General features: G+C 36.2%; 1 protein-coding gene across 1 annotated transcript in view; it reads right to left on the bottom strand.

Annotated features, from left to right (window-relative positions):
• The window catches only part of LOC143020288 (uncharacterized), a 111233-nt gene that overhangs the window by 57606 nt on the left and 27947 nt on the right, over nucleotides 1-25680 (bottom strand). The window contains exons 3-6 of the mRNA XM_076176533.1: nucleotides 12430-12798; nucleotides 6745-6867; nucleotides 5718-5929; nucleotides 5341-5442 (exon numbers count right to left, since the gene is read on the bottom strand). Coding sequence (XP_076032648.1) covers nucleotides 5341-5442; nucleotides 5718-5929; nucleotides 6745-6867; nucleotides 12430-12798 — 806 coding nt within the window. The remainder of the gene's footprint in view (nucleotides 1-5340; nucleotides 5443-5717; nucleotides 5930-6744; nucleotides 6868-12429; nucleotides 12799-25680) is intronic.

The following is a 25680-nucleotide window of genomic DNA, read 5'->3' as shown; positions in this document are numbered from 1 at the left end:
ATATTCCAATCTTGGTCTTATCAAAGTGACTAGTATTTTCTTCACCATTTCTTCATCCAGGTATGTAAATGCCACTTTGATTGTTCTTATCAAATTATAAGTTTCTCCAAAAATTTTGTTTATATGTTTCTCAGGTGACATATTATTCATAACAATGACTCCTAGGTTCTTCTCATTTTTTACCTTTTTATTCCTTCTTCTCCCAATTTATATGATCCTATTATTTTTTTTTCGCTTCTTCCAAATTCCATTATACTACACTTTTTGGTATTGAACTCCATCTCCCACTTCCTACTCCATTTCCCATACTTTATTGAGATCACTCTGTAGTGACTCACAATCTTCTTCCGTGTTCACATTTTTTTTTTAACAGTTTTGCATCATCTGCAAAGAAGCTCATATAACTTTCAATTTCTTCATCCATATCATTAATATATATAGCAAACATTATTGGGGCCAAAACTGTTCCTTGGTGAACACCACTTATTACTTCATCCCAATTTGAGTGTTTGTCTCTTATCACTACTCTCATTTTTCTTTCTTGCAAAAGTCTTCCATCCATTTAAGCAGTTTGCCCTGTATTCCTCCTTCAGTTTCTAATTTCTTAAGCAACTTCTTATGTGGTACTTTGTCAAAAGCTTTTTTTAGGTCTAGAAATGCACAATCAGCCCATCCATCTCTTTCTTGTATTATATCTATTAGGCTTGAAAAGAAACATATTAAATTGGTGACGCATGATCGTCCTTGTCTGAATCCAAATTGCCTTGGATTTAACACTTTTTTTCTCTCTCTCTCTAAATACTTTACCCATCTACTTTTATAATTCTTTCACAAATTTTTGCTATTGTACTTGTTAGAGAGACTGGTCTATAGTTGGTAGGGTCTTCTTTATTTCCCCCTTTATATATAGGTACTATATTTGCTTTTTTCCAATATTTTGGAACTTTTCCTTCTTTCAAGGAACTGTTTATTATGCGATGTATTTTGTCTACCAGTTCATTCCTGCATTCTTTCAAAATCCAGTTTGCTATTTCATCTGGTCCATGCGATTTTATGACATCAAGATTACTCAAGTGTTTCATTATTTCATTCTTTGTTACTTGTAGTTCTTTCATAGGGGGGACTTTCTCTTCCCATTCGATCTCTCCAGGTTGTATGTTCTCCCTTGTAAACACCGATTTAAAATGCTTGTTCATAATTTCTGCCATTTCTATTCCCTCTGTGTATTCAACTCCTTCTTGTCTTAATTTCTCTAAATCTTGTTTGTTTTTCAGTTTGTTGTTTACAAATCTGTAGAATAGTTTTGGTTGCTCTTTACATTTTTCTATGACATCTTTTTCATATTTTCTCTTTTCCTCTCTGCACACTTGTACATAGTCATTTCTATAACAAGTAAACATTTTCCATTTTTCAGGTCTTTTGTTTTTCTTCCATTTGGTCCAAGCTTTGTCTCTTTTGTATTTTAACTCCCTACAACTTTTGTTATACCAGCACTTTACATATTCTTTTTCTTGCTTTTGTCTTGGGACATACTTTCCACTTTTTTTTTTTTTTTTTTAATAGATTTTTGTCAAAATATTCCATTTATCTTCCACTTTTGTTTCCTCTTTGTATATTCTTTCCCAGTTTTCTTTTTGAAAGAATTCTCTTATTTGATCAAAATTTGTTTTTTCATACATCAATCTTCCTTTTCTATATTGTTCATTTCTTTTCATGTATTTTTCCTCATTTAGTTCCAGTTAAATCAATATGTGGTCACTTTTACTTATTGGTGTCTTATATTCAATCTTTTCCACTATTTCAGGTTCTGATGTGATTATTAGGTCTAGTCTTGATGGTTCTTCTTTATTTCTATACCTAGTGTTCTCTTGAATCCATTGCGTCATTGTATGGTCAATAATCATCTCAAGTAGAACATTTCCCATGAGTCTTCTCCACCCTTTACTGCCATCTCTTCCCAGCAGACTTCTTTGCAATTAAAGTCGCCCATCACAACTATTCTTCCTCCATCTTCCATTATCTTATCTAATGTTATCCTTGTGTCTTCTATCATACTTTTATGTTCACTCTCTTCCCACGAGGCTGTTTTTGGAGGCACATAATTTATTACAAACTTTTTGCTCTTTTTATCTCTGTCTTCCACTTCGATCATAATCATCTCTACTCTGTTCTTTCCATATGTGACACTCCTCATGTTTATATCCTTCTTAGTCAGGAACATAACTCCACCCCCTTGTTTTATCTCTCTGTTTCTAATCCAATAATTATATGCATCATGTCCTACACTGTTGGGTGGTAGTGGACCTTTAAATTTTGTCTCTACAATTCCCATTATGTCCGGTTCTTTTTCCTTCAGATAATCATTCAGTTCATTCAATCCTGTTATTAATCCATCTATATTTGTGTAACACACTCTTAATTTTCTGCTACCTACCTACCCGACTGGCAACAAGCAGAAATAATTCGAAAAGGACTGAGAAAAGGACAGAGGAAAGTTATCGAAGCCTTGTACATATCCACCAACTCTAACATTAATCAGAAAGTGGGGAACATAAAATGGACAAAATATACGGCTGAGTATGCAAAAATGAGAAATTGCCCCAACACAGCGCCAACATAACATGAGTGTCCATCCGAGTTTGATTTATTTAATTTGTTTATTTATCTTATTCCATTTTATTCCATTTTCCATCTTTTGATCACATTAATTTTTATCACAATGTTTAATTTCTGTTCTGGTAATGCGAGTTTCTTTTCATGATCACACCATAATCAAATGACCAAAAACATGACATTCCGCCACATTTTATTTAATTTATTTATCCTTCCCCTCTTTTGTTCAAGTTTATTTCACATTTTTGTATCACATATAAACGTTTAATATTTTTCTGTTCTGTTAATATGTTTCTTCTCACAACATGATCACACTATTCTCATATTGTCTTAAAATATGACATCTCGCCACATTCTAGGACAACTCAGCCACATACAACTGTAATTTATTCCATCCATCTTATGTTCAAATTTTATTATTTTGTATCACTTATTTTTGTATCTCATGAATATTTAATATGTTATTCTTTGATATGTTTTCTCACACACTATTCTCATATCATCAATAAGTGTGACATCTCGCATCATCATAAAATGTGACATCTAGCGAAACCGGTCAGGACACCTCAGCCACTCTATTCCCACAAATGTTCGATTTCTGATGTTATATTAGTTTCACACAAGTCATATCATACTCACAAAATTGTACAACAACACCTCACTCAATTGTAAACTCCAACGGACCCCCACAAAGAGGGAACGCGGAGTCAACCAACTATGTATACTGCCAGCTTTATTCCCAGAGTATCATTCCTCTGAAGAAGCTACAAGCGAAACCGGTCAGGAAAAAACTCGGAACGAGACCCGTGACTCTCTTTTTTGTATATATATATATATATATATATATATATATATATGTATATATATATATATATACACATATATATACATATATATATATACATATATATATATATATATATATATATATGCAAAGAAATCACAAAACACACGTGATAAAATATTTTTGCAGAAACCACCGGGAAATTGAAAAAAAAAAACAGATACCGAACGTTTTCGTCTATTTAGACATTTTCAAAGGTACAAAAAAGCAATACAGAAAGAAACAATAAATACATAAGAAGACAAGGATACTCGGAGAGGTCCCATGTTACATTTTATCACACACAATTTTGTCAATAATAAAATTGTCCAATTTAAATAAACCCAAACTCAAGTTCATGTTATTTCCAAAATTTCTTTTTATAAAACAAGATTCAATAATATTTCTTTCTATAATATAATTACAAGAAGTAATTATTTTAGAATTTCCCCAGTCAATATTATGACCATAATCCCTTTGGTGGACAAATAATCCACTGGACACTTGCCCCGTTCTAATACTATATTTATGTTGGCCTATTCTTTTTTCTAAGCCTTTGCCTGTTTGGCCTATATAAATAAAATCACAATTTTTACATGGTATATTATAAATACATCCTTCTTTACTTCTTGGGGAATTTTTAATTAACAGACTCTTAATGTTGTTATTATTTTTGAATACTATCTGGATACCAAATTTTTCAAAAATGCTAGGAAGATGGATTAAATTTTCGTGGTACGGAATTGTTAGCATATTTTTATAATTAAATGGTTTGACCTGCGACGTATTAAGAAAACATTTCCTAGCTTTGATTTTTGTTTTATCAATAAGATGTTTTGGATATTTTAAATTTTCTCCAATGTCATAGATGAATTGTATTTCTTGATGCAAGAACTCAGGGGAACAAATTCTATAAGCTCTCAGGAACATTGAAGAAAAAACTGACAGCTTGGATTTTTGACTGTGATACGAGTAAAAATGAATGTACGAGAGGACATTGGTCGGCTTCCTGTAAACGTCAAATTTAAAGTATCTTCCACATCGGTAAATATTTACATCTAAAAATGGTAACATATTATTTTCTTCAACCTCTACTGTGAATTTAATGGAATGCACCAAATTATTTAAATCTGACAAAAAAGTATCCAAATATTGATCATTAGGCCAAATGCATAATATGTCGTCAACATACCTGTACCAAACTGCATTAATCGGAAGAATGTTTGGTAATAACTCTCTTTCAAAAAACTCCATATACAAATTGCTAAGAATTGGAGACAGACAGTTCCCCATGGGCATACCAAATGTTTGAGTATAAAAGTTTCCATTAAATTCAAACTTAGAGTCTATTACACATAATTTGATTAAACTAATAATAGTATGAGCAGGGAGTGTAAAGTCATGTTTCTTTTATTATTAATTTTATTATTGACAAAATTGTGTGTGATAAAATGTAACATGGGACCTCTCCGAGTATCCTTGTCTTCTTATGTATTTATTGTTTCTTTCTGTATTGCTTTTTTGTACCTTTGAAAATGTCTAAATAGACGAAAACGTTCGGTATCTGTTTTTTTTTCAATTTCCCGGTGGTTTCTGCAAATATATATATATATATATATATATATATATATATATATATATATATATATATATATATATATAATACAGTCAAGTTGATAGATATCTTAGGTCCAGTCCAGAGACTGAGTGTCAGCCCCTCAGGGCTGTAACTCTTGGAGTTGAGTGTTTTGATAATGGCCAAGTCCGATATGCATCTTGTGGCACCATCAAAAGCAGTAAGCCATTATTGGTTCCAGTGACAATATCATAAATACAGGAAAGGTATCCGGTTCATGTACACCATAAAAGAGAACTCACTTCGGCAAGTTGTTGAAGAAACTTACATTTTGGCTGAAGGAATCCTGAATACATTTTTGGCTTATCCTATCACTTAGACAAAAGGTCAGATTGGATGATGGTGGGTCTAGGCATGTGAAGTGGCAGCCCTGATGAGAAGAAATTGAGAGAAGGCTTAAGGAGCAGCATCTTACATACAAAAGTTCTTCATTATAAAAATAAAAAAAAACATTTATTCAAAAGTATGGCAAGCACTTGTTAACCAGAGTTGCTGAAATAATGTGTAGGTGCTAGAAAATGCTGCTCCCTGTAGTCGTGTAGCAACTGTAGTCCCTGTTATTAGGTCTTATGTGGTGTTGGACTGCAACTATATATCATCAAATTCACAAAAAGGGACACTGATTATCTGCCAGGAAAAACATACCTTAAGAACTAGATTGCTGGTGCCATTGTCAGCACTCCAGCATTCGCTACAGGCCTGCCACTCAAGGGAGTAACCCTCTGTGTGGCACTCTAGGTTGAGACCATTCTTTGGAACTTTAGGCACAAACAAGAATGCAGTATGCAAGCTCATATTCAGTATCAAGTTTAGCACAAGGACTAAAATGTAACGACCAAAGGCATCTGCTAGGAGACCTGTGGGAGATGACAGAGTTTAATTACAGGAGACTTGAGAAGTGTGATGATATGCGGGCTGAAAGTCATACGAGTATCTTTTCAAATGAATCTGTGGATAGAGAATGATGATAATAATTGTTGTCCTTTGTATTGCTGTGAGGCTGTTTCTATACTATTAGCTGACAGTAGAAGGGGAGCAGTTACAGGGAGTCAGCTCTCGATCCATGTGTGAGGTGAAAAAATCTAGTTAAATTTGCTAGAGAGGTCTTAGGCCTAGTCCAGAGACCAAGTGCCAGACCTTTAAGGCTGCATTCCTTATTTGAGGTGAAGGGATTAACCAATTTTGAAAACAGATTGTTCTGCTGTCCATCTTGAAGGACTACCACAAGCAGATACACATCATTGGTCCCTGGCTTGAGGATACTCTTGTAAAATGCTAACATGGGGATATTATTAACACATTTAAATGTCAAGATTTATTCTTAAGATTTATGTAGCATGAAATTCCATTCACTTTTGTAAGGATGAGGGGTAGATCCTGGTGTGGAAGTGGACTCCATCAGGATGGGATCAGTCAAATGAAAACATCTGGTGTTCACCAAAACATAATAAGTGAAAATGGGCTTACAAAGCTCCTGATTGTAGATAGCCTCTCTCTATATTAGATACCTCTCAAACTAGAATTTCCAAAAATCGAAACGAAAAGTTTCAAAACCTAGAAAATCCAGGATACTAGAAGACCTTTTGAACAATCTATGACAATACTTTCGTAAGGCAATATGCGTTCTGAATATACGAGACTTACATGGGAATTGAAGTCTCTAGGTCCTTACCCGCGATCGGTGGCCCGATGATCGAGGCTATGGGAAGGATAGCGTAGACGACTGCGATCTCCCGCACCGTCAGTCCCAACTGTTTCATGTGTAACGTCAGGAATGGCAGGAAAGCTTTCATACCTAGGAAGATCACAAACACACGCATTTCAAACTTAGGTAGACGATAAGGAAATATGTTAAGAGGGAGAGGAGAGGGGTAAGTTGGAGAGACAGAATATTTTGTTAGCGATAATCAGTGCTTCTTTGGAAACAATATCGTGCATAAAAGATGAAGTCAGAGGTGTTGAAGGAATATAAATATTTTTTATTTGTCTATTTATCATTATTATCATTTTAGACTTTTTTTTCGAATACAACGTCAAGGATGACTTCTGCTCGATCATGAAACTTGATGTGAAGGGAAAATCAGAGATAAGAGCATTTGATTTCATGATATTTCGCCAAAAATGATTTTCTTTAAGAAATGAACAAGGGTGCTACGAGACATACAGCGGGGTCCCCATTTACGAACGGTTCGCTATATGAACATAATGAATAACGGACGGGTTTCCTGAAGACAACGAAATTCGCATTAGAAACTGAAATTTGCCATGGTTTATTAGTTTTCTATATTTGCTATATATTTATTAATGTATGCACATTTTTACGCGTTTGCTACCAAGCTTGTATGTTTTCCATTTTCTGTATGATTTTATGTGGTGTTTGGGATCACGATGATGGGCCCCATTGCACAAACTTGAATAGGTAAGCGTGTCCCAGTGTGGACTGCTACAGTTTGAACTGCCTCCCTCCTCTCACTTTGTCAACTGTTGTATGCAACCTGTTTCACAGTGACCCCTGTGTGATTACCCTCTGGTGGACCAAGCTCTTTCTTTCATCTGTTTGTCCAGTCACGTGTCTCAATTTCCATTGTTATCCTGGTTTGCTCCTCTAGCTCTGTGTTGGGTTGGATGATGATGTATTCAGCATCTACTGCATTTCTGGCCCTTTACCTCAAGTTCTTGTGTGTTAGCCCCCTTACATTGTGATGGGATTCAGTCCCGTTCATATGTTCAACCTGGAAATTTGACAATCCTGTCGTAGCGAAGGTCAACTTGTCTTCACATATACTCATCTCAGCCCGATTTGTATTAATTTTCATTATTTCTACTAACTTGACATTTATTAACCTAACAGGGGGAGAAAGAGCGATGGAAAGTTATCACAAATACTTAAAGAGCCAACTTCTAAGAAATCAGATTCGATCTGGTAGACATGGTCGCTGGGGAACTATATCTGAATACAATGTACAAACTACAGCCAATATTTGCCGCATTGTGTTCATTACCAGCGATGTCATTCTTTAACATCAAAAAGACATGAGAAGTTTGCTTAAGACTGCCCCAGTAACACACGAATTGTTCATGAATGGAAAACATGTTATGAAATAATCTTCATAACCATAAATGAAGAGAAATACAGTACATATAAGAACATAAGAATGAAAAAGACGGCAAGAGACCATGAGGCCTACACTAGGCAGTTCCATGTCTATTACCACTTGTCATCACCATCCATAAAGTTGTCTAATCGTTTTTTAAAACAACTGATAGTTTCAGCGCTCACTATATGGTCACTAAGTCTATTCCATTCCTTCATCACCCAATTAGTCAACCAATTCATGCTTATTTCTTTCTTAAATCTAAATTTGTTCAGTTTAAATCCATTACTGTGGGTCCTGCCCTGTTGTCTTAATACGATGACCTTGTTTATGTCACCCTTGTTAAATTTATTGATCCACTTAAACACCTCTATTAGATCACCCCGCACTCTGAGTCTTTCTAGACTCTAGAGAGTGTAAGTTAAGGTGCCTAAGCCTCTCTTCGTAAGGTAAATTTCTGAACACATGTATAAGACTGACACCGAAACTGTATCGCATAATCAAGGATGGGTCTAACACTAGAGTTTGATAATTACCTCTGCACTTCTATTCGTAACCGTTCGAGCAATGAAACCTAATTCTCTTTGTTTTATTCCTGGCGCTAATTATTGTATCCTAATTTCTGTTAGCATTATGCTCCTTGTAGATTCAGATAAATGCGTAGTTAGAATTCTGTATGTGTGTATGTACATGCGTGACAGCGTGAATGTTCGAGAACTTACAAATTACACTGTATAACAATGAAAAAAAACGGAAATGAGACTATCCTTTTCTAGAGTTATTTTTTTGCGTAGATCACGAATATAACATCCGTTTCTTTCTGTGACCCTCCAGTTCTTCGTAAATAGCAGTGCCCGCAATGTCTATCTGAACGGTATTTTTTGTTGCTTTTACCATTTATATAATTTTTCACATAGCTATGTGTTTTTTTTCTTAACAGGATACAGAGTTAAGATGCCTAGAGAATGCAAGAATTCGCCAGACAAGTTTTGTTATATATGTGGATCAGTTACATTAAGGCAATACAAGAGACAGTTGACTCAACGTGTAAAGAAACTTTATGAGCTGTACTTTGGATGTAAAGTGGGTGACCAGGACAAAAGCTGGGCACCTCACATATGTTGTGTCAGGTGTACAAGTTCCCTTTCTGCCTGGGTGAAAGGCAAAGGGACTGGCCTCATGTTTGGCGTACCAATGGTCTGGAGGGAGCCAAAGGACCACTCAACAGATTGCTACTTCTGCTTAACGGATATTAAAGGTGGGTGTTCAGTGTTTATTTTTTACTGTTTTTATATATATTTTCAAGAGATGTATCAATAAAAAAGATCGAAATACATAATAAGTTGCACTTCCACTATTTTTGCACGTGATCACAACCAATAGTATCCATTTTTAGTCTGATTTTATTTTATTTTCCTGCAGGTCGCAACAGAAAAGGCAAGAAATCTATCGTGTATCCAGATCTTCAGTCTGCTATTCGCCCAGTTCTACATTCAAGTGATATTCCTGTACCACAGCCGCCCTCTGAACTACCAAGCGATGACACGAGCAACTCAGACGATTCAGAATCTCAAGATGCAGCGTATACGACACAACTTGAATCTGATAAGAAACCACACCTCATCACCCAACCAGAACTCAATGATCTAGTTCGTGATCTAACACATACTAAGCAACAGAGTGAACTCCTGGCCTCACGTTTGCAACAATGGCACCTGTTGGATGAAGAAGCTCGAATTACAGTATTTAGGAAGCGTTCTGCAAATCTACAGGATTTCTTCACTTTGGAAAACAACTTGACTTATTGTAATGATATCAGAGGCCTATTCAGTGCCCTTGAGCTGTCCTATGAACCCAATGAGTGGAGGCTATTCATAGATGGATCCCTTTACAGCATAAAAGCAGTTCTGTTGCACATTGGGAACACCATGCCTTCAGTTCCAGTTGCTTACTCAGTCATTTTAACCCATTAAACTCCGATGACAAGATGTCTTGTCATTTGGTCAAATAAAACAAAAAATTATAAAACACCAAAATGTTTGATCCAACACCAGAAAAATATGACGTCAGTCCTCGCTTCGCTCGCGAGCGAAGCGAGGACTGACGTCATATTTTTCTGGTGTTGGATCAAACATTTTGGTGTTTTATAATTTTTTGTTTTATTTGACCAAATGACAAGACATCTTGTCATCGGAGTTTAATGGGTTAAGAGAGACATATGAGAACCTTGCTTTTATTCTAGACCGCATAAGTTACAAAGAGCATGAGTGGTTAATTTGTGCAGACTTGAAAGTAGTAGCCATACTTAATGGGCTACAAACTGGATACACCAAATTTATGTGCTTTCTTTGCAAGTGGGACAGTAGGGCCAGATCAGAACATTATATACGCTCAGAATGGCCATCTCTGGAATCTATGACGCTTGGATGCCATAATGTAATTCATGAGCCACTAGTTAAGAAGGAGAAAATCATTTTGCCACCACTGCATATAAAACTAGGCCTAATGAAGCAATTTACCAAAGCACTGCAACATAACAAGCCATGTTTCCAGTATCTCAAAGGGATCTTCCCTAAAATTAGTGATGCCAAGATTAAAGAGGGTATATTTGTAGGCCCTCAGATTCGCAAGCTTATAAATGATGAGGACTTTGAGGCGACAATGGATGAACCTGAGCTAGCGGCCTGGCATGCATTCAAAGATGTATGCAAAGGGCTTCTGGGAAAGCACCAAGAGTCCCAGCGAGAGCGTAAAGTGGAGAGGCTAATCAAATGCTACCAAGATCTCGGATGCAATATGTCACTGAAGATACACTTTCTTCATTCTCATCTGTCCTTCTTCCCAGAGAATGCAGCAGATGTGAGTGATGAACATGGAGAGAGGTTCCATCAAGATATAGCGTCAATGGAAAACAGGTACAAGGGAAAATGGAGCCCTGCTATGCTGGCTGACTTCTGTTGGAACCTGAAGCGTGACACGCCTGAGACGTCTTATAAAAGAAGAAGTAAATAATAGATTGTAGGTTAATACATCATATAAAGCTAACAAACATGCCGATTCATTATATATTAATTAAATAAATACAATGAAGACATTTAATCTGACTTTGGGAGCAAAATACATTTATGGAATCTTGGAAATCTCTATTAATTGCATAATTATTAAAACAGCGATTTACAAAAAATTGTGACGTGGCATGAAATTTTTGTTATCAAATTTGAATTCAGCACACTGAACTTCATAATAAAACGCACATGAGAACTATGTTTTTTTCTTAATCCTGAAATTTGTTGTACAGTGTTACCAATTGTGCCTACTAAGTAATTAAAAATTTATTTGTAATGCAAAAGTTGAATGAATGGGAGATAAGTCTTTATTACTATCAAAATTTTATTTATTGTATAACTGAAATACTAATGAATGTAAATTTCTGTGTGCAAGGGATGCTTGTGAAATTGATATCAGTCAAGAGCGAGCTGCGAGTTGACTCAGGTTCACGTGAGTTGTGTGAGAGTGAAAGTGAAAAACGTAGAATGTACATTCCACGTACAATTACAGTTAGAAAAATACCTGCCGTGTTTTACTCCACCTTATTTATTGACCATACAATATAATGTACCGTTTCCTAGATTTAAGGTCAGGACTAACTAGAACTCCCAAGTCTCTCTCGCATTCAGTTTTCTCTAAAAACGTGTTATTTTAGATATATATATTTTCGGGGCTGTGTAGCCCTACGTTTAACACGCTGCACTTTGAGATATTGAAGTTCATTTACCATTTCACCGACCATGTGAAAAATTTGTTAAGATCGTCCTGCAGAATCTTGGCGTCGTCTCCTGACCTAATTTGGTGTCTTATTTTAGTGTCGTTCGCAAACTTACTAGCATCATTATTAATCCCATTGTCCAAGTCGTTTATGTACATAATGAACAATAAAGGACCCAAAACCGAGCCCTGGGGAACTCCACTAGAAATACTCCCCCACCTGGATTTTACACCATTTATTGACCCACTGTTTTCTGTCACTGATCAAAGTCCTAATGCATTCTAACACTTTTCCTCCAATGCCATGGGCTTTGATTTTACTTGGTAGTCTCTGATGGGGCACCTTGTCTAAGACTTATGCTGTTTGGCTGTGCAAATGTACATGTACATATGTGAATATTCACTGAATATTAGGGCAACACTTATAGCCACTGAAAAATGTTTGATTATCTTTGCTATAATGACAAAGAAGTTAAAAAGGAAAAACAACAACTGACCGCCTACGAAGAAGAAGGCGATGAATTTGATCCGTAACAGCTTCGGGTTTGGCTTCAGACTTAGCCAGAATTTCTGCCACCAACTCGACATCCTTTGCACCTCGTCTTCGGTCTCCTCATTGTCTTTGTGATAATCTTTTTCCTCTTCCTTCAGGTCCGTATCTCCGTTTAACAGTCTACATTGTTCCCACTCTGATTCTTCACCCCTTTCATTTGCTGTTTGCCATTTCTCTTCTGTTGCATCTTTATTTTTTTCTTCTCTTCGTGTAATACATTCTTTGTCTACTTGCGTATTGTTCGTTGCCGTATCATTTTCTAGGCGTTGGATGTCATTCGGTGGAGTGGAAATAGGGTCATTCAAGGATGGATCTGCAAAAAATAATAATAATAATAATAATAATCAGATAGAATAAAAGGCAAAATTATATGAATCCCCAGTCTCCTTTTTGCACTTACATTAAAACACACACACACACACACACATACACACACACACACACACACACACACACACACTTGAAATAAGAAAGGATAAAGTAAATAATACATCACTATGGGATTTAGGGACACATGGTTTTGCACCTGGGACCCCCAAAACAGTCATGGGCTCATAAGTTATTGATCCACGCGCTTGTAGGACCCCCTAATCATTGTACTGTATGAAAATTCCTCAGATTTCTGCTAATTTACTCGTTTGTTTAATGCTTTTTTCAGTGCAACATCACAAGGTTGGTACATCATATTTTTTTTTGTTAAAGTTGTTTTCATACGCGAGCGCACGTACACACGTGCACACACACAATCACACACACAAACACACACACACACACACACACACACACACACACACACACACACACACACACACACACACACACACACACACACACACACACACACACACACACACACACACACACACACACACGTACGTCGGATACACGGCGAAAATTGGAACTCCGGAAAAGAAGTGCAACTTTCGTGGATCTCAACGACGAGGGAGTATCTTGTTGTATTAGTAGGGAAGGGGGAAGCTCGTGGTGTAGTGGGAAGGTGAAGAAATAGGAGAAATGAGGAAGAGGACGAACGGGCCCCGGATCGTAGGAGAGGTGTAAACAAACGGGGGCCAGAATACACAGACGAGGAACAATAAGGAAGCAGAGGTGTCAAGAGCAGACATATAGATAATAGCAGCTCAATGGAAAGAGAAGATAACTGCTTTTGTGGATTTAATGAGGGAGGAGGTGACAACCTCCCCCGACTAGTAAATCTAGAAAAGAAAAAAAAAAAAATGAACGAAGAATGGGAGGTTAGGTTTACCCAAGTAACCCTAGTTACCGAAAGAGTTAATAAAATGGAAGAACTAAAGAAAGATAATCAAAATCTAACTAAAGAAACAGAAGAATTAAAAAGATAGTTAAGAGAAGTAAAGGAAGAGAATGAGGAATTAAAGATGAATAATAAAGAAAGTAAAGAGTCCATAGCAAAAGAGGTAAGTGGTTGGAAAAAAGTACAAAAGAACAATAAAATGGAATTTAGAGATATAATGGAAAAAGCAGATGAAAAAACAAACTAAAGACACAGTTATCAAAGTGATGAGGGAGAAGGAGAATATAGTAAGAGACTTAGTGGATAAAAAGAAATGTATAATTATATTAGGGATGGAAGAGAAGAATAACCTTAATAGGACTACAAGAATAAAGGAGGAAAAGGAAAAAGTAAATAATATATTAGAAGTAGTTCAAGAAGATGAACCAGAAATAGGGAAACAAATAGAAGAAATTTATAAGCTCGGGAAATAAAATACAGATAAGACCAGAGCAATTAAGGTTAAATTCAGGTGACAAACGACAGCAGAGAATATCCTAGAAAAAACAAACAAACAGAGAAACTAGCAGACATTGAGCAATATAAACAGGTATGGATAAAAAGAGAAATGAATAAAGAGGAAAGAGAGGATGACAAAATAAAAAGACTAGAAGCTAAGGGGAAAAAACGAGAAAAGAACAAAGTAAAAAAAAAATCTATTGGAGAGTAGTGAATATGAAAATGAGGAAATAGTTCATAGCAGAAAAAAAAACAGAAGGGAAAAGAAAAACATAATGGAAGTAGCAGAAAATGAAAGAGACTTAGCGGATAAAAATAAATATATAATTACATTAGGGATGGAAGAGAAGCATAATCTTAATAGGACTACAAGAATAAAGGAGGAAAAGGAAAAAGTAAATAATATATTAGAAGTAGTTCAAGAAGATGAACCAGAAATAGGGAAACAAATAGAAGAAATTTATAGACTCGAGGAATACAATACAGATAAATCCAGACCAATTAAGGTTAAATTCAGGTCACAAACGACAGCAGAGAATATCTTAGCAAAAACAGAGAAACTAGCAGACAGTGAGCAATATAAACAGGTATGGATAAAAAGAGAAATGAATAAAGAGGAAAGAGAGGATGAGAAAACAAAAAGACTAGAAGCTAAGGAAAAAAAACTAGAAAAGAACAAAGTAAAAAAAAAAAAAAAAAAAAAAGAGAGAGAAATTCTATTGGAGAGTAGTGAATATGAAAGTGAGGAAATGGTTCATAGCAGAAAAAAAAACAGAAGGGAGAAGGAAAACACAATGGAAATAGCAGAAAATTTAAAGTGTCTTACACAAATATAGATGGATTGATAACAGGATTGAACGAACTGAATGATTATCTAAAGGAAAAAGAACCGGACGTAATGGGAATTGTAGAGACAAAATTGAAAGGTCCACAACCACCCAACATTGTAGGACATGGTGCATATAATTATAGGACTAGAAACAGAGAGGTAAAACAAGGGGGTGGAGTTATGTTCATGAATAAGAAGGGTATAAATGTGAGGAATGTCACATATGGAAAGATTAGAATAGAGATGATTATGATGGAAGTGGAGGACAGGGATGGGAATAGCAGGAAGTTTGTAATAAATTATGTGCCTCCTAATACGGAAAATGGAGAAAAGTGGGAGGTGAGCCAGTTGTTGTTTGCTGACGACACTGCGCTTGTAGCAGGATCAGAGGAGGGATTGAGGAAGTTAATAACAGAGTTTGAGAAGGTGTGTGAAAGAAGGAAGCTGAAGATAAATGTAGTCAAAAGTAAGGTGATGAGATGTACAAGGGGAGAGAGTGACAGCAGGCTGGAAGTGAGTATTAAGGATGAAAGACTGGAGGAAGTGGATAGTTTTAGATACTTGGGTGCGAATGTGGCAGGAAAGGGAGGAGTGGGGATGGAGGTAGAATGTAGATTGAGAGAAGCGAGTAAATGCCTTGGTGGATTAAAAAGTGTAATGAGAAATAGACACCTGGGAATGGATGCTAAGAGGAGGTTATATGAAGGAGTGATTATGCCAACAGCACTGTACGGGGCAGAAACATGAAACATGAGAGAGGAAGAGAGGAGTTTGAATGTGTTTGAGATGAAATGTCTGAGAATATTGATAGGGGTTCCTAGGCTAGATAGAGTGAGAAACGAGGAGGTGAGGAGGAGAACAGGGGTGGAAAGGGAGCAGGGAGATAGGGTTGATGAAAGAATATTAGGATGGTTTGGACACATGGAAAGAATGAGTGAAGAAAGATTAGTAAAAGAAGTGTGGAAGGCAGAGGTGGAAGGAGTGAATATGAGGGGGCGTCCTAGGATGAGATGGATGGATGGGGTGAAAGGGGCATTACGAAGGAGAGGAATGTCTGTGGAGGAAGGACAGGAGAGGACAGAAGATGGGGGTGAATGGAGAGGGGTTGTGTATAGATGATGATGTGATGCATGAGGGGGAGTGGGTGGGGGGAGGGGGTGATGAGGAAGTATGTATGAGGGGAAAAAAAAATGACGCAGTCCGAAGGGATTTCTCCCAGTCTTCTCCTTTTCTGCATGGGGGGACGTAGAAAGCGGGTAGCTGAATTTATGTAGCGGCCTTGCTGTGGATTTGCTGTGTCTTGCGACACTGCTTCTGACCCAGGGCAGTGGACAGGATGCAGGGATGCCCCGTCATCCAGGAGGTGTCAAGATGGGAGGGAGGGAAGAGGGTGGAGGGGAGTGGAATATATAGGAAATGGAACGAGTGGTAGTGGTTTCTATGCCTTTTTCTTTTTGTCTATCCCTCGTGTTGGGGGAAAAAGCCTTTGGTATATGTATGTATGTATGTAAAACGGCCTCGTGGGAAGATAGAGAACACAAAAGTATGTTCGAAGACACAGGGATAACACTAAATAAGACAATGGAAGACTGAGGAAGAATAGTTATAATGGGTGACTTTAATTGTAAAGAAATCTGCTGGGAAGAGATGACAGTGAAGGGTGGAGACGATCTATAGGGAAATGTACTACTTGATATGATTATAGAACATACAATGACGCAATGGATACAAGAGAATATTAGGTATAGAAATGAAGAAGAACCATCGAGACTGGACCTAATAATCACATCAGAACCCGAAATAGTGGACAAGAGTGAATATAAGACACCAATAAGTAAAAGTGACCACATATTGGTTGAACTGGAACTAAATGAGGAAAAATAAATGAAAAAACGAACAATATAGAAAGGAAAGATTGATGTACAATTTTTTTTTTTATAAAGCAAGAGAATTCTTTCAAAAAGTAGACTGAGAAAGAATACACAAGGAGGAAACAACAGTAGAAGAGAAATGGAATATTTTGACAAAAATTTACAAAGGAGTGGAAAAGTATGTCTCAAGACAAAAGCAAGAAAAAGAATATGTAAGGTGTTGGTACAGCAAAAGATGTAGGGAGTTAAAAGACTAAAGTGATAAAGCTTGGATAAAATGGAAAAAATGCAAAAGACCTGAAAAATGGAAAATATATACTAGTTATAGAAATGAATATGTACAAGTGTGCAAAGAAGAAAAGAGAAGATACAAAAAAAATGTCTTAGAAAAATGTAAAGATCAACCAAATCGGTGTTTACGAGAAACAACCTAGATATATCGAGTGGGAGGAGAAAGTCCCCCCTATGGAAGAGATAGAAGTAACAAGGAATGAAATAATGATTCACTTGAGTAATCTCGATGTCGGAAAATCGTATGGACCAGATGAAATGGCAAACTGGATTTTGAGAGAATGCAGGAATGAACTAACAGACAAAATACATAGTCTAATAAACAGTTCATTGAAAGAAGGAAAAGTTCCAGAAGATTGGAAAAGAGCAAATATAGTACCAATATATAAAGGGGGAAACAAGGAAGACCCTACCAACTATAGACCGGTCTCTTCTACAAGTACGATAGCTAAACTTTGTGAAAGAATGATCAAAAATAGATGGGTAAGGCATTTGGAAAAAACAACGTACTAAATCCAAGGCAATTTGGATTTAGACAAGGACGATCATGCGTCACAAACTTAATGTGTTTCTATTCAAGGCTAATAGATGTAATACAAGAAAGAGATGGATGGGGTGATTGTGCATTTCTAGACCTGAAAAAAGCTTTTGATAAGGTGCCTCATAAGAAGTTGCTAAAGAAATTAGAAAATGCAGAAGGAATACAGGGCAAACTGCTGAAGTGGATGGAAGACTTCTTGCATGAAAGTAAAATGAGAGTGGTGATAAGAGACAAAAACACTAATTGGGATGAAGTGATAAGTTGAGTTCCACAAGGAACAGTTCTGGCCCCAATAATGTTTGCTATATATATTAATGATATATATAAAGGAATTGAAAGTTATATGAGCTTCTTTGCGGACGATGCAAAATTGTTGAAAAAAGTGAACACTGTAAAAGATAGAGTCGCTACAGAGTGATCTCAATAAAATATGGGAATGGAGTAGGAAGTGGGAGATGGAATTCAACATTAAGAAGTGTAGTATAATAGAATTTGGATGAAGCAAAAAAAAAAAAAAAAAAAAAAAAAAGAATAGTGGGATCATATAAATCGGGAGAAGAGGAAAAGTAGAAAATGAGAAGGACTTGGGAGTAATTATTATGAATAATATGTCCCCTGAGAAACATAAAAAAAAAAAAAAAAATGGAGAAACTTATGATTTAATAAGAATAAAGTGGCATTTACATACCTGGACGAAGAAATTGTGAAGGAAATACGACGTGGTTACCAAGTACAAAAAATTGTATAAAAAAAATTGAAAGAATACAAAGAGCAATTACGAAATTGGCACCAACACTCTCAAAACTATCATATGAAGAGAGACTAGCAAAACTTGAGCTACAGACATTAGAGCAAAGAAGAGAGAGAGGAGATTTGATAACTATTTATAGAATCATAAAAGGCATAGAAACTATTAATAGAGAGGATCTAATAAAATGGGATAGTAGAAATACAAGAGGACACGGAAAGAAAATCAAGAAAGACAGTTATAGAAAATACCTGAAAAAGAACGGCTTTCCCCACGGGTGCGGGACTACTCAACACCGCCAACTTAACACCGCCAACTCAACACCGCCGACTCAACGCCAGGACAACTCAACACCGGGACAACTCAACACCGGGACAACTCAACACCGGGAGAGGTCACCGATAAAGTTATTCCTTATTTACAGCTCATGATTATTATTATTTTTTTGCTTGTATGTATATATGTATAAATAAGTTTATTTAGAACCATATATATTTGTATGTGTATATATAATGTGTATACTCTAACCGGTATATGTATGTACATATATAATGTGTATGTTCGAACCAGTATATGTGTGTGTATATATATAATGTACATATTTGTGTAAATGCATCTTCATACATAATTAAATGTATGTTCCTGTGTTTGAATGTATGGTTAAATGTATTCTTATATGCGTTTCTATATGCATGTAATATATATATATATACATATATATATATATATATATATATATACGCATACATATGTATGTATGTAGATACATTACACACGCACACACACAATATATTTTTATGCGACGTTTTTGTTTGAAATTTCCTGGCCAGGAAAGGCTAATCAAGATGCATATATCAAAGGAGGATACCGTAAGTTAATCCTAAGGTTAAAAGAGACAAACAAATAGAGATTGAGATAATCTGCCCAGATTTATTTTGAAAGTATTTTTTTTTTTTTTACTTAATAAATGGCAATTTTTCTGAAATGGCAATCTTAACACTGGCTGTTTTCCTTGGGGAAATATTCCCAATGGTAATTTCCCCACTGGGAGTTTTCCTAGAACCCATCTTAAAAGTTAAATCAAACTAAAGTATATTATATTAAGAGTACTTTTTTTATTTTGTATTTTAAAGGAAATAGAAACTTTAGATACTTAACTAAGTAATTTATTTGTTATATAACATTATTTGAAACATTAAAGATTAATAAATAAATACTTGGCTTGAATCTTAAAGAAAACGGCTACAATTTAAAAACATAACTTTTTAAAATTAAATATAAGCTATTTACAAAGGATACATTTTCAACATAAGTCTGAAAGGTAATGAAGGAATTTAATTAAAATTGTATGCAATTCCCCTCAAATATTCTGTGGGGGCTCGTTCGGAAAAAGTGTAAACAATATGCCGAATTCTATCATCTGCCTTCATATACTTCTTCAGTTTAGGAGGGGGTGGATGTCCCCCAATCAACTGCTCAAAAAATGCATCGCGATTTCTTTGCACCTTCTGCAGTCCTTTAATAAATCTCCAAATAGTAGGATGCTCCATTCCGAGTTCTGTCTGTAGTCTCCTGTTAGCTGCTTCAGCATGATTATTTGTCCGATCTTCCATTTGTAATGTCCTTTCGTACACATTCCACATTTCAGGGGGGAAGAGTGGAGGTCTTCTGCCGTTTCCACGTCGATTTGGTCTTCCAATATAGTTATCTTCGAACCAATTCAGCAATGTTGCAAGTTCCTCATTTATGTCCACAGAGAGGGCATCAACATAAGTATCAATATGAGCGAGAGGAACAAATGCTAAACTTAATATCATCTTGGCTCTTAGGGCAAAGCTAGCGTCGTTGTTATACATAGAAGTGTAACCCATGGCAGTTATCTTTCTGTGCATATTTTGTGATAAATGGAAAAAACATCCTTTTATTTCAACTTCTGGAAAGACTTCTTTCAACGCTGTAAAGGCAGCGTGCTCAAAGTCGCAAATAATAGATGTTGGGCTTAGTGTGGGCTCGAGATCTTTCAGCATTTCAAACATCTTTGAATAAGTTGATCGCTGCTTATTTGGCAAAAGAGCATAGATAATTGGAATTACACCATTGAATTTCTTTGCAAGAATAATGTAAACCTGTGAAAATAATCTTGGTGCTATTTTAAAAGTTCCATCGCCATACCAAGTATCAGACGATTGTAAATGTTGCAACCAACTTTCTCTTCCAAAAAGCAGAATTCTGTGTAATCCAGGACCACTATCTCCAATCAGGAAATTTTCTTCTCTCCCTTCTTCTGGAATGTAAATCTTGTACTGGTGTGGCAACTCTAATTCTTGAAGATCTACAGGAGTCGGAGGGGGGGCACTTACGGCTCTCCTTTTGCGTTTAATCGTTTTTCTCATAGCTGAAGCATCAGGTAATGATCCAAGTGTAACTTGTGAAACATTAGTTAATATTTCACTTATTACTACACTTGGTTTTTCAATGGTGTCTACGGCGCGTCGTTTCAAGGCTGTGTAAGCTTTAGCCACTTCTACATTGGATACAGATGAATTATGGGAATGCTTGTTTACTTCCTTGATAACAGACCCAAATTGTGTATGAATCCTTGCATTGCACCTAGAACCTTGATCACAACGCCAAAATTTTATATTATTATCTATTTTACTAAACTTATCAAACACAAACATATGTCCTTCGTATGCAAATTTCTCTTTTCCTCTTTGACTAAGTATTTCCATTTTGGGTGTGATGAAAAAATTATATATATATTTTTTCACAAATATCTTTCAAAAATTCTAAGTCGTAGACCGATGTAAAGAGATGGACAACCAACACTGGTATTGAGCTATGCTTGCTTCGTGTTACTACTGTGGCAAAGTTGGTCAATTTATATGACAAAAGAAGGAACGTGGCAAAGTGTCAGGTGTGGCGGGCTGTCACAGCGGGTGGACCAAGTATCCGCCTGTTGTTCGCGTGGCTGAAACGTCCGTCTGGATCAGGGGCTCTGTGTTTATTGTTCATTACGACAAAGCGTGCTGCTGCTTTAGCCCATATTAAATCCCCAGTCCTCTTATTGATGTTATCATAGATGTTGATAAAAACGGACTCCATCGCCTTTCTTTCCTGCCGATCCAGAGCCCCTGATCCAGACGGACGTTTCAGCCACGCGAACAACAGGCGGATACTTGGTCCACCCGCTGTGACAGCCCGCCACACCTGACACTTTGCCACGTTCCTTCTTTTGTCATATAAATTGACCAACTTGACTTCAAACTATGTTCCTCTGAAGAAGCCACTTAGGCGAAACTAGTCAGGAATAAAAGTATTTCCCTCAGCTCGTGTTCCCTTGCCTCCTATCCACATTCGTCACAATGTATACACATTATTATTATTATTATCATATCATTATCATTATTATTATTATTTTTATTATTATTATTTTTATTATTATTATCATTATTAAGGCGAAGTGGTTTATAAAGCAAATGGTAAATCTGATCTAACGAAGTCAACTATGATATTCACAAATATGTTTTTCAAAATTATCATACATCATCATAACATTTACATTTCTTTTCATTGTCTCCTATCTATTTCTTCATTCTGATTACCACACTTTTGGTTCTTTTCATTGTCTTTGCATTTTTTTTCATTGTCTTTGCATTTTTTTTCATTCGGGACAACTCAACACCTCTCCCGGTGTTGAGTTGTCCCGGTGTTGAGTTGTCCCGGTGTTGAGTTGTCCTGGCGTTGAATCGGCGGTGTTGAGTCGGCGGTGTTGAGTTGGCGGTGTTGAGTTGTCCCTTCCCGTTCCCCACAGGGTAATAGATGTTTGGAACAAGTTAGATGAGAAAGTGGTGTGTGCAAAAACAATACACGAATTTAAAAACAGTCTAGATAAAACGAGATATGAAGACGGGACACCACGAGCATAGCTCCCCTTCCCGTAAAATACAACTAGGTAAACTAGGTAAATACACACGCACAAGCGGACCTCCAGACTAACACGTCAAATTTGAGCTCTCGAGAAACACGTTAAGAGTGGAACGTCTCAACAGTGTCGCATTAATAGGATACCTAGGATATGTTAAATGGGAAGAGTAGTGCTCGTGGATACCTGAGATGGTTAAATTACAGCGTTAATAGGGAGTATTGAAGCAAAATGGAAGAAAACTATGACAGGCCAGAGAAACCAAATGGTGGCGGAGCGTCGAATCATAACATAAATACGTACCCAGATCCATCTATCAATGCAAAAGCAAAGCATAATGTAAATATGAGCTTCAGGTCGCCTCGGTATACGAAAAAATTAATTTAGATAGTGGGGATGAGGGACATTTTTCTGGATTCAGTGGATATGAAAAAAGACTTCTTAGTAGAATTGTAGACATAGAGAGGGAGATGAGACGTATGAATAAATCATAGAAGCAAGAGACTAACGATCCATGGAGGACGAATCAAGAAATAAACAAAGAAGTGAGTGACTCAAAAAAGTAAATACTGAAATAAAAGAAGAGGTAATTAAAAAAAAAAAAAACTAGCCGAGTTAAAATGTGACCGTAACTAAAAAAAGCATAAGACGATGATTTACAACAACTCAGGAATGAATGGAAGAAAGACCAAGAAAAAGATAAGACAATTAAAGAAAAAAATAGTTCATCAACAAATGTGGGAGAATACCGATGATGCAGTCATTAAGGTAATTAAATAAAAAGAAAATCTAGTAAGAGATGCAGTAAACAAATAAATAAATAGATAAATAAATAAATAAAAGTGTATAGTAGTATATGGTATAAAGGAAAAACAACCTAAATTGGACCCTGAGAGATAAAGAAGAGAAAGAATGGGCAAGAAAGGTTTTAAAAGTAGTACAAAATGAAGAGCAAGAAATAGAAAACGAAATAAAGGAAGTGCACAAAGTGGCTAAATATGGCAGAAGAAAAAAGTCGACATCTAAATATCAAATCAAGGTTACAAATGGCAGCGGAAGAAATTTGAGCAAAAACAGGAAAATTAGCAAGAAGCGAACACTACAAAAGTATATGGATAAAAAGAGACAGGAATGATAAGGAAAGAGAATGAGATAATATATCAAGAAGCGAAGTTAAAAAAGGGAGAGAGAGAGAGAGATAGAAAACGGAGATAGGAGATAGAAAACGTAATTCTGTTGGAGAGTGTTAGACACGAGGCTGAAAAAATTATACATTAAAAAAGCGAAAGGTTTAGAGAAAGAGATAGAGGGAGTAGAAAATTAAAATTAGCTTATACCAGCAAAAATGGATCAATCTTAGGATTAAACAAACTTAATGATCACCTCTCAAAAGAAAAACCATACATAATGGGAATTGTGGAGACAAAATTAAGGGGTCTACTATTATCAGTGTTAGACATGGATTAGATAATCACTGGCTTAGAAATAGAGAGGAGAAACAAGGTTGGAGTAATGTTCCTGGTTAAGAAAAACTTAGTTGTGACGAAAGTTACATATGGAGAGAACAGGCGGAGATGATCACAATAAGAGTTGAAGATAGTGACATAAAAAGCAGAAAGTTTGCAGTGACTTATGTGCCCCCCAAAATGGGGTCTTAGAGAGAGTTTATTCCAAAATGTTAGATGATACGAGACTCATTAAACGAGATGCTTTAAGAATGGAAGTAACGCGGTACTTATGGGGGACTTTAACTGCAAAGAAATCTGTTGGGAAGAGATGACAGTGAAAGGTGGAGAGGATCAATGGAAAATGCATTACTTAACATTACTATAGAACATACAATGACACAATGGGTAAAAGAAAACACTATATTTAGAAATAATGAAGAACCGTCAAGACTAGATTTATCATTTACGTCAGAACCTGAAATTGTGGACAAAATTGAATACAAAACACCGATTGCGAAGAGTGACCATATACTACTTGAGTTGGAACTAAAGGAGGAAATATATTTATATAGGGAAAGGAGAAATACAGAAAAGAAAGACATGTATAGTAAAGCGGACTTTGAGAAACTTAGTATTTTTTAAGGCGAGCTGGGAAAAATTCTACAATGAAGAAACACAAGTGGAAGAAAAATTGATAATTCTGATGAAAATCTATAAAGGAGGAGTTGATAAATATGTCCCAAAGCAAAAACAGGAAAAGATGTATATTAAGTGCTGGTTTAACAGAAGGTGCAGCAAAGCGAAAGATAGAAGAGATGAAGCTTGGAAAAGATGGAAAAAAAGACAAAAAACCTAGAAAGTGGCAAATATATATTAATCAAAGGTATGAATATGTAAAAATACGCTGGGAAGAAAAAAGAACCCATGAAAAAGACATAATAGAAAAATTTAAGGATCAGTCAAAACTATTCTATATGTAAATGGTAAACTAAAAAAAAAAAAAAAAAAAAAAAAAAAAAAAGGAAATAGTGAAGCTACACCAACGGAATATGGAACACACAGAAGATATAGAAATAGCTGAAGTCGTGAGCAAACACTTCAAGTCGGTTTTCACTAGAGAAATTGTACAACATCGGAATGAAATATGAGGGAAATAATAGTAACATGTAACCATACCACGCACGTGATCCACATGCTTACAACATGGCATTACCTCCCCCTCCTGCTGACCTTGCAATCCCAGAACAACTACCTTACCACAGAAAACCTAACGCAACAGATTTCAAGACAAACAAGATATAGATGTCCAATGTCACCAGAGAAACCCATTAAACCCCCTTTATTATACCTATCCCTATTATATTACCCATAAGCTAACATATAACATATCTAACCATACCCTCCAACCATACGACTAACCCCCACACATAAAAACAACCCCAATGCATATAATAGCCAACAACCCACTAACCCCCTATATTAACCGACGATAATGTAACCAAGAGGAGAGCTGAGCAGGTCGAAAGCCTGCCAGCCGCAGGTGTGCCCGAGGTCAAGACCAGGCACTTACTATATTTTGCCCAAAGGGCCCATATATAGATTGTTATAATCAAACCAGATTCTGTTGTTATTGATAAATAGAAGAAACTCCGGTTTTGGAATTTATCTCGCCCGCATTAAGTCCACCTTATGTAACCTACAACAATCACCAAACGGGGAAAGAAATAATCGACCAAATAATGAACCTTCGTGTCAGGAAATTGCACGGCCT

Source organism: Oratosquilla oratoria, chromosome 39 (genome assembly GCF_046742065.1).
Source record: "Oratosquilla oratoria isolate Oo_2021 chromosome 39, ASM4674206v1, whole genome shotgun sequence".
NCBI classification, from domain to species: Eukaryota; Metazoa; Arthropoda; class Malacostraca; order Stomatopoda; family Squillidae; genus Oratosquilla; species Oratosquilla oratoria.
The sequence above is the reverse complement of the archived record's forward strand: the minus strand, read 5'-3'. Positions and strand labels throughout refer to the sequence as shown.